Here is a 16,185-nt window from a genome sequence, read left to right as displayed (position 1 = left end):
TATTACTGAATTTGCAAGCATGTGTTACATTTTGTTTTACAAAGTTAGGAAAGCTTTGTTTAAGTTAAGGCTGATGTTGCCTTACACATAAAAGAATGATCACAGTCTCTTCCACGCAGTGAGACAAAGCCTACAGCTTAAATACTGGTATCGGATCGATACTCAGTACTGGCCAATACCCAAAGCCCCGACGTCAGTATTAGTAACAGGACATAAAAAGTGGGATTGTGCATCTTTAATTTCGAGATATTTGTCAGGATGTGTCCCGGTCAGCCCCGTCATGTTCCTGTTTGGCCAGCAGATGTCGCTGTCCAACCCATATCACTCCAATATGCTTCATTGTTTCCAGCCCTAATGTGTCAATCACTTACACCAGCTTCTTCCTGACTCCTTGTTATATGTGTATATAGGTGCCTGCTTATGCCACCTTCCCCAGTTTGATCATTGTAGCTTTTGATGGAGATGTCAGTCACTTTGGAGTTCAGTGTTGGTGCTGTAGGTCTGTCTGACTTTATAGTTAGTGTTCCTGCTGCCCTGAACCTTGTCTCCAAGTTAAGTTTGCCCCCCGCCCAGTACTTTATAATTATAATTGATACTTTATTTATCCCCGTGGGGAAATTGTTTTTACGCATCCCTCAACTTGCTCTATAAGTTGTCCGCAAAGGGCAGCCACCTGTTGGGGCGCCCAGGGAGCTGGGGGTTAGGGGTCTTGCTCAAGGACCCACAGATGTGTTGAGGCTGGGTTTGAACCAGTGACCATCTGATTACAGGCAGACAGGCTTAGCCCACTGAGCCACACATTGCCCCCTGTTTACATATTACAGTGCCCCAGTGCTTTCGTTTTGCTCAGTTGTATACAAATATGAAACTATAGTGTGGAACGTTGCATTCCCTATCATTCCCAGCACCAGTTGTACTTGCAGGTAAAGGTCTCCTGGTATCTGCTAAACCCAAACCCACAGAACACATTACCACTGCTCCAGTGCTGGTGTACTTTACACCACTCCATCCGTCGCTTGGCATTGCGCTTGGTGATGTGAGGCTTGCATGCAGCTGCTCGGCCATGGAAGCCCATTCCATGAAGCTCCCACCACAAAGCTGTTTTGCTGGTGTTAATGCAAGAGGAAGTTTGGAACCCTGCAGTTATTCATTCACCACAGATTTGGCGACTTTTATGCTGTATGTCCCTCAGCACTTGGCAACCCCAGTCTGTTACTCTACAAGGTCTATCACTTCGTGGCTGAGATTCTGTTCCTAAATTCTTCCACTTTGCAATAATAGTAATATTTACAGCTGACCGTGGAATATCCATCAGTTTCCTGTAACCACTTGTCCTATTCAGGGTCACAGTTGGTCTGGAGCCTCTGGGTACAAAGGCAGGGAACAACCCAGGATGGGGCACCAACCCATCGCAGGGCACATTCACGCACCATTCACATATACATGCACACCTATGGGCAACTTGGTAACTCCAAATAACCTTGGCATGTTTGGACTGTGGGGGGAAACTGGAGAAGGAATTAGTTCCACAAAAGGTTCTACTTTGTAATTGTGAAATGCAACGCAGACCAAACTATTGCATTTCACAAACTTTGTAAATGCATCATTCAAACAATAGATGGCAACACATCCAGTCTTTTAAAATGATTACTTAACATTACTGCATACATTCCAAAAAAGACTGATATGTATCGTGGATTGTAATTATAACCAAAAGTATCCTGATATGACAAATTGGCATCAGCCAACATTGGTATCGGCCGGTCAGGCTTAAAATAAATCAGCAATCAGGATCAGCTAAGATAAATACAATCAGGGGATCCCTACTTTGGAACATATGTAACAATAAAACTGAAACTTGAAATTGTCAAGACCTTTCATTGGCAGTATGAGTAATGGTGTGTTCCTTTATGCTGGGTGGCTTTTCATGTGCAAGGCAGAGCTTAAAGGTAGATATGGTTTAGAGAGGGGAGAGATCACTATGGTTTTATAGGATAATTTTATCATTACTGTCGTGCTGCACTGGGGAAGAAAGAGCAGGGAGACTGATGATCGGGAAAATACGGGGTTTAATGAAACAGAATGGCATGCAAACGCAGACTGACTATACAATGACTGGACTGGGGAAACAAACGGAAACGCAGACGAAATACAGAGGACTAATGACAACAACCAGAAACAGCTGATCACACAGGGATTCCCCACGGGGTTAACGAGGGGGTGTGGCACATGGAAGGAGCGGACGATCGGGCCAGGACAATTACATCCATCCATCCATCCATCAGTCCAACTTGTATACTCGCTATGGAATATTATTTAGCATTATGTAAGACTTCAGAGAATAATCCTTCGGCCAATACTATAAAGATGTAACCTGCAAAATACTATATAACCACGTAACCGTTAGAGAATATAGTCTGATTATTGCTGCCTGATCTAGCCTCAGAGTCTCTGTAAATGTGTCTTATTTCAGCCCTGGATGTATGAATATGTGCCTTATTCGGCTCTTTTGCTTATCGTTATGTTGAAGGCCAAAGAATATAATTGGCTTTAATACAGTATGTAGCCAGCTAAGACTTTATAGACTGTTGCTGCTCAACCACAGAAACACTTGGATCTCCATCATAATGTCCTTGGCAGATTTTGGGCTCTCTGCCATGAGTATACAAAACATTGTGGAGGCCAATTTGCGTTTTCCAGAGGGTTTGACCAAAGTAATGATTGGCAGCCCAGAATTTATGGAGGTGGTGAAGTAACTGGGCCCTAAAAAGACAGGGGATAATGGTAAAGACACCAAGGGAGGGGGGGACTCTGAGCTTCTGGAGGGGGAGACACAAGGACAGCAACTGGTCTAGAAAGATACAGTTTAAGGACGCCCCCTGTGATGAATCTTGATATGAAATCTGAATAAAAATCAGTGTAAGTCACCATGGGACAGACTCCTGCAGGGTGTCCAGCCTTGGTTGTAACTTTGATGTTGCAATAAAGACTGAATCTGAAGATCTACACAAGCGGCTCCTGATTCCTGATTTGGCATAAAAGGATTAACCACGATGCTCACTTGTCCGATGCAGGATCACAGGGGTCCAGAGTTTGTCCTGGAAGTGCAACCCAGGAAAGGGAACCAACTATAGGACGAATCATACTATGAAGAAGCTGAAACAAGGAAATCACTTTTCTGAAATGCAATCCTGCCAGCCAGTGCTGCTGCTTCAAATTCGGAGTGATTTGTCTCAAAATGAAATCAGGTGTAGATATTAATCCATATAATGTTTTTGCAAAGTGGTATTAAGATCCATCAAAAATAGAGTAAATGCAGTAATAATAATAGTCAAACAGTTCATATGGACAAGACTCTAATCAACTCATCCTTCTTTTTGCTAATCAACTCATCCTTCTTTTTGCTTTTTGCTAAGTCTTGCTTCCATTTTGGTGCGATTGGTCTCAAAATTTAATCAGGTCTAGATCTTCACCCATTCAATGTGCCAACAGAGGCTGGAAAAGATCAGCCTAATTGATGAAGTCCATTTAAACAGTGGTAGCTCTCCTGGAGCAGGATTGGGCAGACCTGTTGTAGAGTATCGATTTAGTATTTATACAGAGGTACTGCTGGTATAAATATCAAAGTTAGAGTTTCACTAACGAACCAACTCCAGTGTGACATGAAATGACAGCCACAGATGTGTACCTGGTGAATCAGATACACATTGGGCACAGATAATAAGTGTTAATAAGAGACAATGTAACGTTATGAAAATGCACTATACAGATAGAACTGAATTGAAAAAATGAATTGAACCAGCCAAATCAGTTATTGCAGTTACTCTATTTTTTATTGAAGACAATAAACCACCAAGAGAAAGCAAAACATTTAGGTCATATAAAGTGAATGATCAAAGTTGCAATTTCTCCATAAGAAATTAACAGATCAGTTCCTGTAACATTACAAGACCTGTCCAAAAATCACTTTAATAAGTATTCAGTTTTTTAAAAAGTATTACATCATGTAAATTACCCTTTGTTGCAGAATATAACTTTTAAAAATCCTTGGCACAAAGCTAATTATTAGAATGTAAATGTACAAATTATTCAAGTGCTGCATGGTATCAAATAAAGCTCAGTTCACTAGTCTTATGTCAGCTTATCTGCTTGGCAAAACATCAGCATCCATTTGCTGGCAGTTATCAGTTTACCATTATGCATTAAAATCAATTTAAGTTGAGAAGGTTGTGAGAGTGACCCACATTTACAGATTTCCCAGTACATATTTCAGCAGTTAGCAGTAAGGAAGCATGATGTCATTCAGGCTGGGTGGGGGCACACTTTGTTTGTGCAGGTCTGTGCTTAAGCTGACCCTCCACCTTCACTGTAGGGCTTCATCTCGCATCCTGTTCCGCATCATTCGAAATTTAAGGAAAGCAGGTATAGCAAGCGGACCAAAAAGTATCAAGGCACGTAGGAGGTTCGCCTGCAGAGTCACACAGACATGCACAGAGAGCTTAGACAGAGTTGGCTTCTATAGTCTTTGGTCACAAACATTTCTTTACAGCATAGATACAGTTTAATTCCTCTTAGTAGCATTGCAGTGACATTCCTTTGGCATAAAAAGGAAGCATAATAAAATAAAAATGAATGTTCTTCACAGTGTATAAAAGAGATTAGCTACAATGAACAAGAACAGTATTTATAAATCATAGTATTTTTAACTCTTGAGTCTCACACTTGGACTATGCCAGTTCTGGTGAGTATTCCAGTTCTTGTCAAATAAGTGACTGTATGTTGTCTGATGGGTGAACTCACTTTCTCAATGATGGTAAATCTGGTTAATACTTCTCCTTTTTAGACATAGACAGACCTACTCAAACATATACACACACACACACACATGCACATATATACACACAGTTGAGAGCCAAGCTTCAGGTCTGATTGTACGGTAAAGCCATTTACCCAGTGACACTGGAGCACTTTGTGTTAACTTTGACTTGCATTAATGTAATTTTGTCAGCCAGATCTGTGGCTGATCTTTCATCTGCTACCACTCACTGACTGACCTGGACTACAGCTATCTGATACGATTAAATTCCCCCATTATGAATTCAGCTGAGCTGGGGGGGCGGGGTTCTCCTATAATAAATTTTATTGGATGAAAATACCTAAAGGAAGCATCCTTTTTCTGCAACCACGTATCCTATTCAGGGTCACAGAGGGAACAACCCAGGATGGGGTACCAACCCGTCACAGGACACACTCACAGAGAAAATTTAGCAATGCAAATCAACCTCAGCCTGCTTTTAGACTACGGGCAGAAACCTGAGTACCCAGAAGAATCCCCATAACAACACAGCAAGAACATGCAAACACATAACACAGTCATGGCAGAGTCTCGAACCCTGGTCCCCAAGGTGTCAAGCAGCTGTGCTAACCACGGCGCCACTATGCCACCCAAAGCATTATTATAGGCCTACTTCTCACACTTACTGTGGTCGGTTTGTAATGAAGGCAAATTCAGGACCTGACCAATAGGAACTTCCATTTCTAAAGTGGTATTGTCTATTTCTTAAACATAACCCACAAGCTTGCTACAATATGTTTATTTCCAAAGTTAAAATGCTAATATAACAACTTTTTGTTTGTTTGTGAACAGTTTTTTGCCAGTTGACTGGAGCTTGGATGTGTATAGTCAAAAACAATCTAGATAGCAGTAACTGTATATCTGTGGGCATTTTCACACTAGACGGTCTGTACCGTGCCCAGGCCCGCTTGAAGAGGGGGGGCCCACATACAATATGCATCTAGTGTGATCACTAACCATTCACAAGCACAAAGCACAGACATGACGTCAATGATGTGACTGGCACACACATGCACACATGTAAGCTATGCACGAACCAGCCCTGGAAGAAATAGATGGGGTACAGATCAGGCAGCAACAAACATTTACAGGGCTTTAGATAACGGGGGTAAGAATCTGCCTGGATGCTGGCTTTTCCTTTTTTTAAAAAAAAATTTTGGACTTCAAACTGTCAGAAATACCACAACACCACGGACGTCTTTTTACCTTGTTTATTTATATCTTTAATAAGAAGTTATGACTGCTGATCTGTCCCTCTCTTCACTGCCACTTCAGTGCTTATCGCATCCACGATTTACCAAAACAGTATGTGGCATGCTTCACTATTTGCTTGGCAAATTGGTATGTAAGTGGAATGTGCAATAAATGAATAGATGTAGTTTCAGAGTTATGTGTCACGGCTAAGACTCAGAGCATTCAGGTAAAAACACATTTGTTGGGTTTCACATTTACAGTTGATCCATCCAAAAAGTCTAGAGACTGTAGAGGTTGGGGGGTGTGGAAGGAGTAGGGATTAGACGGGTGGAGGGGATGACAGGGCTGTCCTGGGAATACATTACTGTCATTCTGACACCGTCTTTTCTAGTTAAAGGATGACTTCAGTCTCGGGTGGTTACATTTCCTATCATATACAGTAAGCCATAGTTTCCTTTCCTAAAATAGCAGAATCAAACTCTACTTGACAAGAAGAAAGAAGTTTACAAACATACCCTGTGTAGCCAGCCTTGACTCTGATTAGTTTAAAATAGCCATTCAGCCAAAAAAGGATTTTCACAAAATTTACTGAGCTTATACACTGATCTTATTTTTTTTTTTAAAAAGCAATTTGGAGCACAAACACTCAGCAGTGTTACTGTCTCAGAAAGCACTGAATAAGACACCCACCTGCATGGACTCTGGCTTGCCGTACCTCAGGAATGTCACAAAATGCTCACAGTTCTGTTGAATGAGACTGTACGGCAGCGTCTGGCCCACCAGACTCAGAGCATCACTCAGTATGGCGCTGACACTCCTGGGTTTATACTTAATATCGAGACGGTTGCTGACACGGAAATTATCGTTTCCCACCACATCCAAGAGTTTTTCCAGTTTCACAATGGCCTTGCCAAACAAGCTAGATGACATGCTGTTGGCAGATTTAACAGCTGCATCACCTGGGGGAGGGGGGGGGGGAGAGAGAGAGAGAGAGAGAGCGAGTCATGAAAACTAAATTAAACAGAAGACATGACATCTACATTGTAGAATGAGTGAGGCATAAAAGTAAACTGGAGTATTTAACAGTAGCTTTCCACGGCCCATGTTCTCACTGGTGATGTGGATGACGTAATCATCTCCAACATATATGGCCCAGTGGTCGTATCTTCCACGACAAATCTCAATTAGGTCACCAGCTTTCAGTGTCAAGCCAATCTGCAAAAGGGACAAGTTGCTCAAGCAAACAAACACAGTAATCACTAGGTTTATAAGTCATTGGCTACAAGACGATTCAATTGAATTACAGTACTATTATTTAGGGACCGATTCGATGTACGGGAAATTTGTAATTTCTACCAGGATTCAGTTTGATTAATCGATCGTGGGTGCCTTTCCTGATAACGAACAAGTTAACAAATGAAGTAGGAACAAGTGAGATATGCCAGTGTTTCCCAAAGCAAGCCCTTTGTTACTGTCAGGATCCAGCAGGTTCTCATTTGGCCAGCAGATGTCACTGGTCGTCCCATTTTCTTAATTCCCTGTCCTAGTGTGGTAATGGACTCATACTCATGGTTTGCACCCGTCCATGGTTTCAACCTCGATGTACTTGGGTTCTCCATTAGTGTTTCTTTGTTCCTGGTTGCCCACCTCACCCCGTGTTCAGATGAGCTCTGTTCCATCATTTCTCTCTACACTATTTCCCTTTGTTTTGACCCTCAGCAAATCTCACATTTGATGAACATATTTTGAAAATATATAACTGGATTCAAAACATGATGTGGCTTCCTTGCAAAAAAGAACAATGGTGAGCAGAAATAGGAAAAAGAAGAAACATTTCTCAAATTAAGAATAATAAGATCAACTAGACTTAAGTATGGGACAGATTGGTGGCCTAATGGTTAGGGAAGCACACTTGTAATTGAAAGAATCCCCAACCAGCAAGGCACCACTGAAGTACCCTGAGCAAGGTACCGTCCCCAAGCACTGCTCCCCGGGCGCTGAATTAGCTGCCCCCTGCTATGTCACGATGCCACATGTGAGTTAAATGCAGAGGACCTGTTTCATTGTTGTGTGCTGTTGTGTGTGTCAACAGTACTCACTGAATTCAGATTCAAACAGACTTATCCTGTTCATAAGGTAAAGCGTTTTCTGCAGTAGCTGCAGTTCCCTTTCCTGCCACTAAGTGGTATTGCTTCAGTTTTGGTGTGATTGTCTCAACATTTGAATTATTCCAGATCTTCACAGATACAATGTGTCTACAGTTTGAATAAAATATGTGAAATACTTTGAGTTAAGTTCTCTGCTCACAAGACAAGTGGCTTCTTCAGCCTCCATTTCCCTCCTTTGCTGTCACAAGTGCTGCTACTTTATTTTTGGGACAATTTGTCTTAAAATGAAATCAGGTGTAGATCTTAAACCAAATAATTTTTGTGATGTACATGTAGTAGTAACATCTATGACATACTTCAACTACTGGGGCTTTTTGTTTCAAAACGTGATCAGTTCCCATTGTTCTTTTATACAATGTGCCTGCAAGTTTGAAGTAGATCCGTTAAAAATGTTTTGTTATTGTCTTAATGGGATCAAGTGCTTATTTTGGCTATCATCAAGTGGCGCTGTTTTGTTTAGTGACTGTCTACTTTGAAAGTTTATTACTAAAATAGCAAAGATGTGCAGAACATTTCACACGGATGTGATTTAAAGTATTTTACGGAGATCAAATAATATTACACGATAATTATGACATTGGTGGTCCCCAGCTTATGACCCGTCTATGCCCAGAGAGATGGATAGAGGAGGACATATGAAAAGGCACTGGTGGAGGTGCGGCAAGCAGCAATGCTCTGCAGGTAAACCACCAACCTGTAACTGGTTGACAGTAGGAAAGACTGCACTGGGGGTGGCAGGCTAGTTACCTTACCACCGGTCCTTGTGGACACCCTAAGAAACTACAGAGACACATGAAGGAAAATAACCCGATGGCCCTCCGAGAGGCGGGGTGGAAGAAGGGCCAAATTAGACGGATTTTATGGTAACGATTGGAACGGACACAGGTAATGATTCCAAGAGTATGAGAAGATGCAGGTGTGGATGGCAGAAGGTGACCACTTTCAGAGGCTTAAGGATTCACCAGGGAAAAAAGAGGTGTGAAAGGAGTGACTGGCAGCAACGTTGCACTGCAAAGGCAGATCAGACAAGGGGAGCCCAAAGCCAGGGTGCTAACCACAGTGCTGAGAGTTCCCATGTTGCTGAAGAAAGGCAAATGGAGGATACAGGAGGTTCCCTGGAGGAGATTGGTCCCTCTGAGTGTGGTATAGGTAGAGATAACCACAGGATATCCACCATCTCCAGAATGGCAAGCCCCAACAACCAGGAGTCAGTTCAAAGAAAGGAGAGAAAGCCTGGACGGAGGCAACTGATCAAGTGGCCAAAAGCGAATGAGGCAGTAGTATGGCTACAGCTAGAAAAGGATCTCAGCTGCATTCTACATCATTCACTACGTGGCTGTGTTGAGACCAAGCTGAATCGGATTGGAGACATTCTGTACGAGGAGTGCAGGGGCAGGTTTGGAGTAATGGAAGGAAAGCAGAAGGTGGGGCTAAGGCAGAAGGGAAGGAGAGAGAGAGAGATCGAGCTTTTGGTGAGGAGACGGCGACAACTGAGAAAGCAGTGGAGGAAGGCGGGTGGAGAAGAGAAAGAGGGCCTGAAACCACTGTGGGAGGAGGTGAAGAGGAATCTTGCCAGCCTCCGGATGGCAGAGTGCACCCGCAAATGCAGAAGGCGGAAAGAGAAGGAGAGGAATAACTTCTTCAAAAATCCCTTCAAGCATGCGAGACAACTCCTGGAAGACAAGAGAAGTAGGAAGCTGGAGATCACAAAACCGGAGCTTGAGAGTTACATCAGGGAGCAGTACAGTGACCCAGAGAGGTTAATCCCACTGGGGTCACCAGGGTATGTTCCCCGTCCAGCCCTTCCATCCTTCCGTTCAACGAGGCTCTGCCTAAGCTCAGTGAGGTAGCGGAAGTCGTACGGAAAGCAAGAGCAGCCTCTGCCCCAGGCCCAAATGGGATACCATACAAGCTCTACAAGCACTGCCCAGGGGTTCAGAGATATCTTTGGAACCTATTGAGAGTAGCTTGGAAGAACCAAGTTATTCCATTAGAATGGCAAAGAGCAGTAACAGTCTTTATCCCAAAGGAGGCAAATGCGGCCAACATTAACCAGTTCAGAAGTATTGCACTACTGAATGTGGAAGGCAAGATTTTTTTCTCCATTCTGGCCAAGAGGTTGACCAGCTACCTCATTAGCAATGGATATATCGATACCAGCTGCCAGAAAGCAGGAGTGCCTGGCTTTCCAGGCTGTGTGGAACACTCTGCAGTTATTTGGGAGCAGATCCAAAGAGCAAAATGGGAGAAAGGCGACCTGCATGTTGTGTGGTTAGACCTTGCTAACGCATATGGTTCTGTCCCCCACCAGCTTATCAAGTACGCGTTGGATGTCTTCCACATTCCAGAGCATACCAAAATGCTGGTATCGAAGTATTTTCAAGACTTTAAGATGTGTTGTTCCCATCAGGACTTCATTACAGACTGGCAACAGCTGGAGGTGGGTATTGCGATGGAATGCTCGATCTCTCCCATCTTGTTTGTTGCAGCCTTCAAGGTTATCCTGATTGGGGCAAGGAAGGTGGTTGGAGGAGTGAAGCTGCCCTCAGGCCAGAGGCTACCACCAGTGAGAGGCTATATGGATGACATCACAACCACTCTCCATCCTGGAGCATGTTAAAATTAAAGCGTTGTCTCAGATACGGCATGGAGGCTGAACAAGATGGGAGGGCGTCACGGACAGATCCTTGTCATGGTCTGATCTGTGGAAGATCCCCCAAGCTAGACTGAGCTTCTTGGTCAGAGCCACCTATGACACCCTACCTTGTCCCAGAAACCTGCACCAGTGCTGAGGAGATCTGCCCACTTTGCAGTGCCAGCAATGTGAGCCTCCAACACATCCTATCAGGCTGTAAAGTGGCTTTGTCCCAAGGCCGCTACAGGTGGCGGCATGACCTGGTGCTGAGGAAGCTGGCAGAGGTGGCAGATTCATGCAGACAGGAGGCCAACATCAGACTTCCTACTCTTCAGAGAGATAAGATTCTGTTCAGAAGGGCTGGAGAAGCGATCATCCCCCCTCGCCAGAAAGTAACATCAAGTATTCTCTCTCCTAGCAGTGAGTGGACCATGAGGGTAGACCTGGGGAGGCAGTTTCAATTCCTCAGGGAGATCGTAGAGACGTCGCTCCGGCCAGACCTAGTCATGTGGTCAGAACCACGTAAGACCATTCTTTTAGTGGAGCTTACAGTCCCATGGGAGGAGGGTATGGAGGCTGCTAATGAACGGAAGCATTCCAAGTACATGGACCTGGTGGAGAGTTGTAAGGAGGCTGGCTGGAAAGCTATCTTGTGCCCCGTCAAAGTGGGATGTAGGGGCTTCGTTGGATCCTCAACAATGCGCCTCCTCAGAGACATGGGATGCACAGGAGTGGGGTGTCGGAGAGCCATCAAAGAGTTGACAGAAGAAGCAGAGAAGGGCAGTTTTTGGCTGTGGTTGAGGAGAAAGGATAGGGATTGGGGGTCAAATAATACCTAGGGCATCAGCAGGGGGTGGCTGGGGAAATCCCAGTATATCGCTCTGCCACCATGAGATGTACTGGGGTTAAAGGAGCGAAACATCAATGATTGGTGGTCCCCAGCTGATGACCCGTCTATGCCCAGAGAGGTGGATAGAGGAGGACATATGAAAAGGCACTGGTGGAGGTGCGACAAGCAGCAATGCTCTGCAGGTAAACCACCAACCTGTAACTGCATTACAGGTGAACTCAACCCAGAAGGTTCTCTGTTGGCCAAGGGGATGGAACCAGCAACTTTCGCATTATAAGGCAACAGCATAAACCACTGTACCATCGTGCCATTGTACTAAGCATTTGTAACATTAACGTAACTTATGCAATTAGTCTGTCTGCAATTCATTGGCAAGCCAACTCCCTGGTTGTGTTTATGGCCACAGTATTGCCTTTTTTTAACGATTACATCTTTGTATTTTTCATACAGCTCCATCAGCAGCGTTTGTTCTGCAGCGGAAAGAAACACCGCTCTCGTTTTACAGGCTTTCCGACTCATTTGGTCGATCTATGGTTCATACATTCATTTGGGCTTCTTAAATATCTCGGGTGTGCGCACTAAATGAGACTATGCAAGTCTGTCTTGAATGAGCCTTGATTGGTTAAAACTGAACTGCGTTCGTGGAACGACATGAGGCTAAGTTTAGAGATGGAGCTAGGTTGAGTCTGACTTTTTCGGGAAGGTCTGCCTTTAGCTGCTTTCATGGAATACCCCCCTGAAGAGTAAACACAGTTGTTTGACAATAAATGGCTTCAGCCAACCACTAACCATGAGTGACAGAAATGTTTTTGTGTTATCATTCATATTCTCTGAAAAATGGTTAAGAAATCATTAATTCTGCCAGGGTATGTAAACTTATGAGCACAAATGTAGGTAATGGCCGGTTACTATCAGTGTTTTTGTAAAAATTTCTCGGATGTGGTTTTACTTCTTACTCCCCTCTTACAACAAGGCACAGTTTTTGCATGGTCCCCAAAGTATCAACAGGCTTTTGGCACCGTTAAGCTGTTGTTGTGTAGTACTCCGGTGCCATTGACCCCTGGCTTTAATAAATTGTTTAAACTAGAGGTGGATGCCAGCGGTACTGGTGCTGGTGCTGTGCTTCTACAAGAAGACGAAATGGGGTTGGATCATCCACTCAGTTACTTTTCAAAGAAATTTGTAAAACACCAGCTAAATTATAGTACTGTTGAGAAAGAAGCTCTTGCTCATTTATTGGCACTCCAACATTTTGAAGTATATCTCAGTGGAAGTAGTGTCCCGATTACCGTTTATACCGATCATAACACACTTGTGTTTTTGAATCGAATGTCCTCTACAAATCAGTGCTTGTTACGTTGGTCTCTGATTGTGCAAAGTTTTAATCTGATCCGGTTCCACGTTTTCCACTTCTCACCATGAAAGCCGTGCCAAAACTGGATGAACTGGTTGTGGTCGCCTTGTTCCCGTTTCCCGCCTCTCCGGTCATGGATTATAAAAGACACCTTACCACCCCATCTGTTAGCTTTTTGCTTGTGCTCTGTCTTGGCTTTTACTGTTACGACCTGTTTTTGGCTCTCGACTCTCGCGCTTTTGGATTTCGATTCGGATTTGGTTATCCGGCTTTTGTGTTTGTTTCCCGTGTTTTGACTGCTGTCTGGTTGTCGACTATTCTTAGGATTAAGGATTGGATTTGGTTGCCCTGTGTAAATACTGTATATATGTGTGTGTGTGTGTGAGAGGGTTGTAGGGAGTGACTGCCGTTTGTTTTCTGCGTGTACGAAGTTTTGTCCCTGTTTTGGTTAGAAAGGGTTAGGTTATAATAATTGTCTTTTGTTTTATTGTTTTTTTCCGGGTTAGGGAAGTGTTCATCGATATGTGTGTAGGTAGTTCACTGGGTTTTGTTTAATGTTTTGGCCTATGTCACTCCCGAAGTTCACGTCCCCAACCCCCATATTTTCATAATACATCCCACCTTAACTATAGCCTGTGGTGTCATTCATTTTCTTTATCCTCCACACCCTTATCCTCCCTTCTCCCTCTCCCCCGTGTTCTCAATCAACGCTGCTTACGTCCCGACCCTAGACCAGGGTCTGGGTGTTAATTATTTTCTGACCTCCTTATCCTCTACCTCCCTACTCTCTGTTCCCGATCCTTATCGCTGCTTACGCCCTGTCCCTAGACCAGGATGTAACACCAGTAAATACTAAATACTAAAGTAGTTAGCAGTAAGGAAGCATGATGTCATTCAGGCTGGGTGGGGGCACACTTTTTTTGTGCAGGTCTGTGCTTGAGCTGACCTTCCACCTTTACTATCGGGCTTCATCTCACTGGTTGTTCCTCTGCTTTTTCTTCCTGCTACCAAATATAGAGACAGCAGCTGCAGCCAGCAGACCCACACCGATCGCATCAGCTCCCACTCCTACAGCCGTCTGCACGGCATCACGCACCTGCAGAGTCACACAGTCATAGTCTTTGGTGACTAACATTTATTTACAGCATAAATACAGTTTAATTGCAATTTGTATTCATCACTCTGCCCATGTAATCCGCATTCATTTCACACTCACCAACCTGTATCATTTCTACTAGCACTGGACAGATGGAAATGTGAAAATGTTTTTACTTGAATGCTTTGAGTTCTGCTGACATGTGGGTCTGAAACTACACTTTTTAATTTACTGCACATTCCACTTTTATGACAACTGCAGAATCTTTCCCCACCAATCAGGTATCTCCCAGGTGTGTCCCTTTGTGTATGTTGAAATGTCCACGTCTGAAAATTGTATTTATATTGTTTACATTTTTTATATGCTTAGATATTTAGATTCTATTTATTTTGCTTTTGCAATATGACCAGAATTTCCCGTGAAGTAACAGTAAGAACTGCAATAGATACACTGATGGTACATATGGAACCCTGGGGGGGGCTTGTTTGTGAGTATGATGTGCAAAAAACTCATTTACATTTAATTGATGCTTTTATTCAAAGAGATTTACAGTAGAGGGACAGGCTATCATGCACATTTCCTGGGATTTGAACCCATCAGCTTGTCAGCACTGCATGTCAGAATTTGTCCCAGCCCTGTCTGCTCTTTCGCAATGTGTTTGCAAAGTTTGAGAAAGATCAGGCAAATAATTATCATGCTGACAAGATGAAGAGTCTGAACTGGCCATTTCTTTGCAATAATTCTAGCTTGCTGCTTCAGTTTTGATGTGATTTGTCTCAAAATTTGACAACTTCCAGTTTTCCACCCCTCCAATGGCCCCGCAAAGTTTGAAACAAATCTTTTAAAGGCTTTTAGAGTTACTTTGTTCACAAGACCAAATGTCTTCTACAGTTGCTGTTTCCTTCTTTTGCTACTACTCAGCACTACTCAGCCACTAAGCAGCATCACTTAAATTTTGCGGCGATCCTTCTCAAAAGAACTCAGGTTGTAAGTAAGGTAAATGTCAGGCCCGGCAGGGTGGGACGTACCAGCTAAGCGGAATCCGCTCCTTCTTGGGCTCTATTTAAACCAGCCAGCCTCCGCGATCCTCACCAAGTATTGTAGCCTGTTCAATGCTCTGTACTCAGCCCTCTGAAGTCCCTTGTCTCTCGTCTCTTACGTCTTGTTCCCTGCTCGTCCTGCCTGCCCGTCCCTCCCGGTGTTCCTGTCTCCCCGTCTCGTCTCTCCACGTAGAACTGACCTATCTGGCTTTCGGATCCTTAGAACTTCCAACCCTGACTATTCTTTCTGCCTGCTGTCTTGATTTGGTTGTTTGGTATTACTGAATAAACCTCTTGGTCTCCTGCAATCCAGGTCCTGTTCCTTCCCTGAACCCAAGTCGTGACAGTAAATACATACATACATACATTTACTAAATTGATATTTGTTATACATACCTCATATGCATGTGTTACATTTTGTTTAATCAAGTTAGGAAAGCTTTGTTTAAGTGAAGTCTGATATTGCCTTAGACATAAAGAATGCAGAATCTCTTCATACACGCATAAAAGAATGAACACAGTCTCTTCCACACAGTGAAGTTTACAGCTTAAATACTGGTATCGGATCGATACTCAGTATTGGCCAATGCCCAAAGCCCTGGCATCGGTATTAGTAACAGGACAGAAAAAGTGGGATTGTGCGTCCTTAATTTCAAGATATGGACATTTGTCAGGATCTGTCCCAGTCACCCCCGTCATGTTCCTGTTTGGCCAGCAGATGTCGCTGTCCAACCCATATCACTCCAATATGCTTCATTGTTTCCAGCCCTAATGTGTCAATCACTTACACCAGCTTCTTCTTGACTCCTTGTTATCTGTGTAAATATTTGCCTGCTTATGCCACCTTCCCCAGTTTGATCATTGTAGCTTTTGATGGAGATGTCAGACACTTTGGAGTTCAGTGTTGGTGCTGTAGGTCTGTCTGCCTTTGTAGTTAGTGTTCCTGCTGCCCTGAACCTTGTATAGGCGACTGTTTTAAAACCTTTCAAGTCG

At 43.6% G+C, this 16,185-nt stretch overlaps 1 protein-coding gene across 1 annotated transcript in view; it reads right to left on the bottom strand.

Moving 5' to 3' along the window:
* Nucleotides 1-3,822: 3,822 nt before the first annotated feature.
* LOC140593338 (phospholipase A and acyltransferase 1-like) overlaps nucleotides 3,823-16,185 on the bottom strand; it is a 35,518-nt gene continuing 23,155 nt past the window's right edge. Inside the window, exons 5-7 of the mRNA XM_072717664.1 lie at nucleotides 7,162-7,264; nucleotides 6,740-7,008; nucleotides 3,823-4,468 (exon numbers count right to left, since the gene is read on the bottom strand). Coding sequence (XP_072573765.1) covers nucleotides 4,364-4,468; nucleotides 6,740-7,008; nucleotides 7,162-7,264 — 477 coding nt within the window. The 3' untranslated portion in view covers nucleotides 3,823-4,363. The remainder of the gene's footprint in view (nucleotides 4,469-6,739; nucleotides 7,009-7,161; nucleotides 7,265-16,185) is intronic.

The sequence above is a fragment of the Paramormyrops kingsleyae genome, chromosome 10, assembly GCF_048594095.1.
Source record: "Paramormyrops kingsleyae isolate MSU_618 chromosome 10, PKINGS_0.4, whole genome shotgun sequence".
NCBI lineage: Eukaryota > Metazoa > Chordata > Actinopteri > Osteoglossiformes > Mormyridae > Paramormyrops > Paramormyrops kingsleyae.
This window is presented reverse-complemented; position numbering and strand designations above follow the sequence as displayed.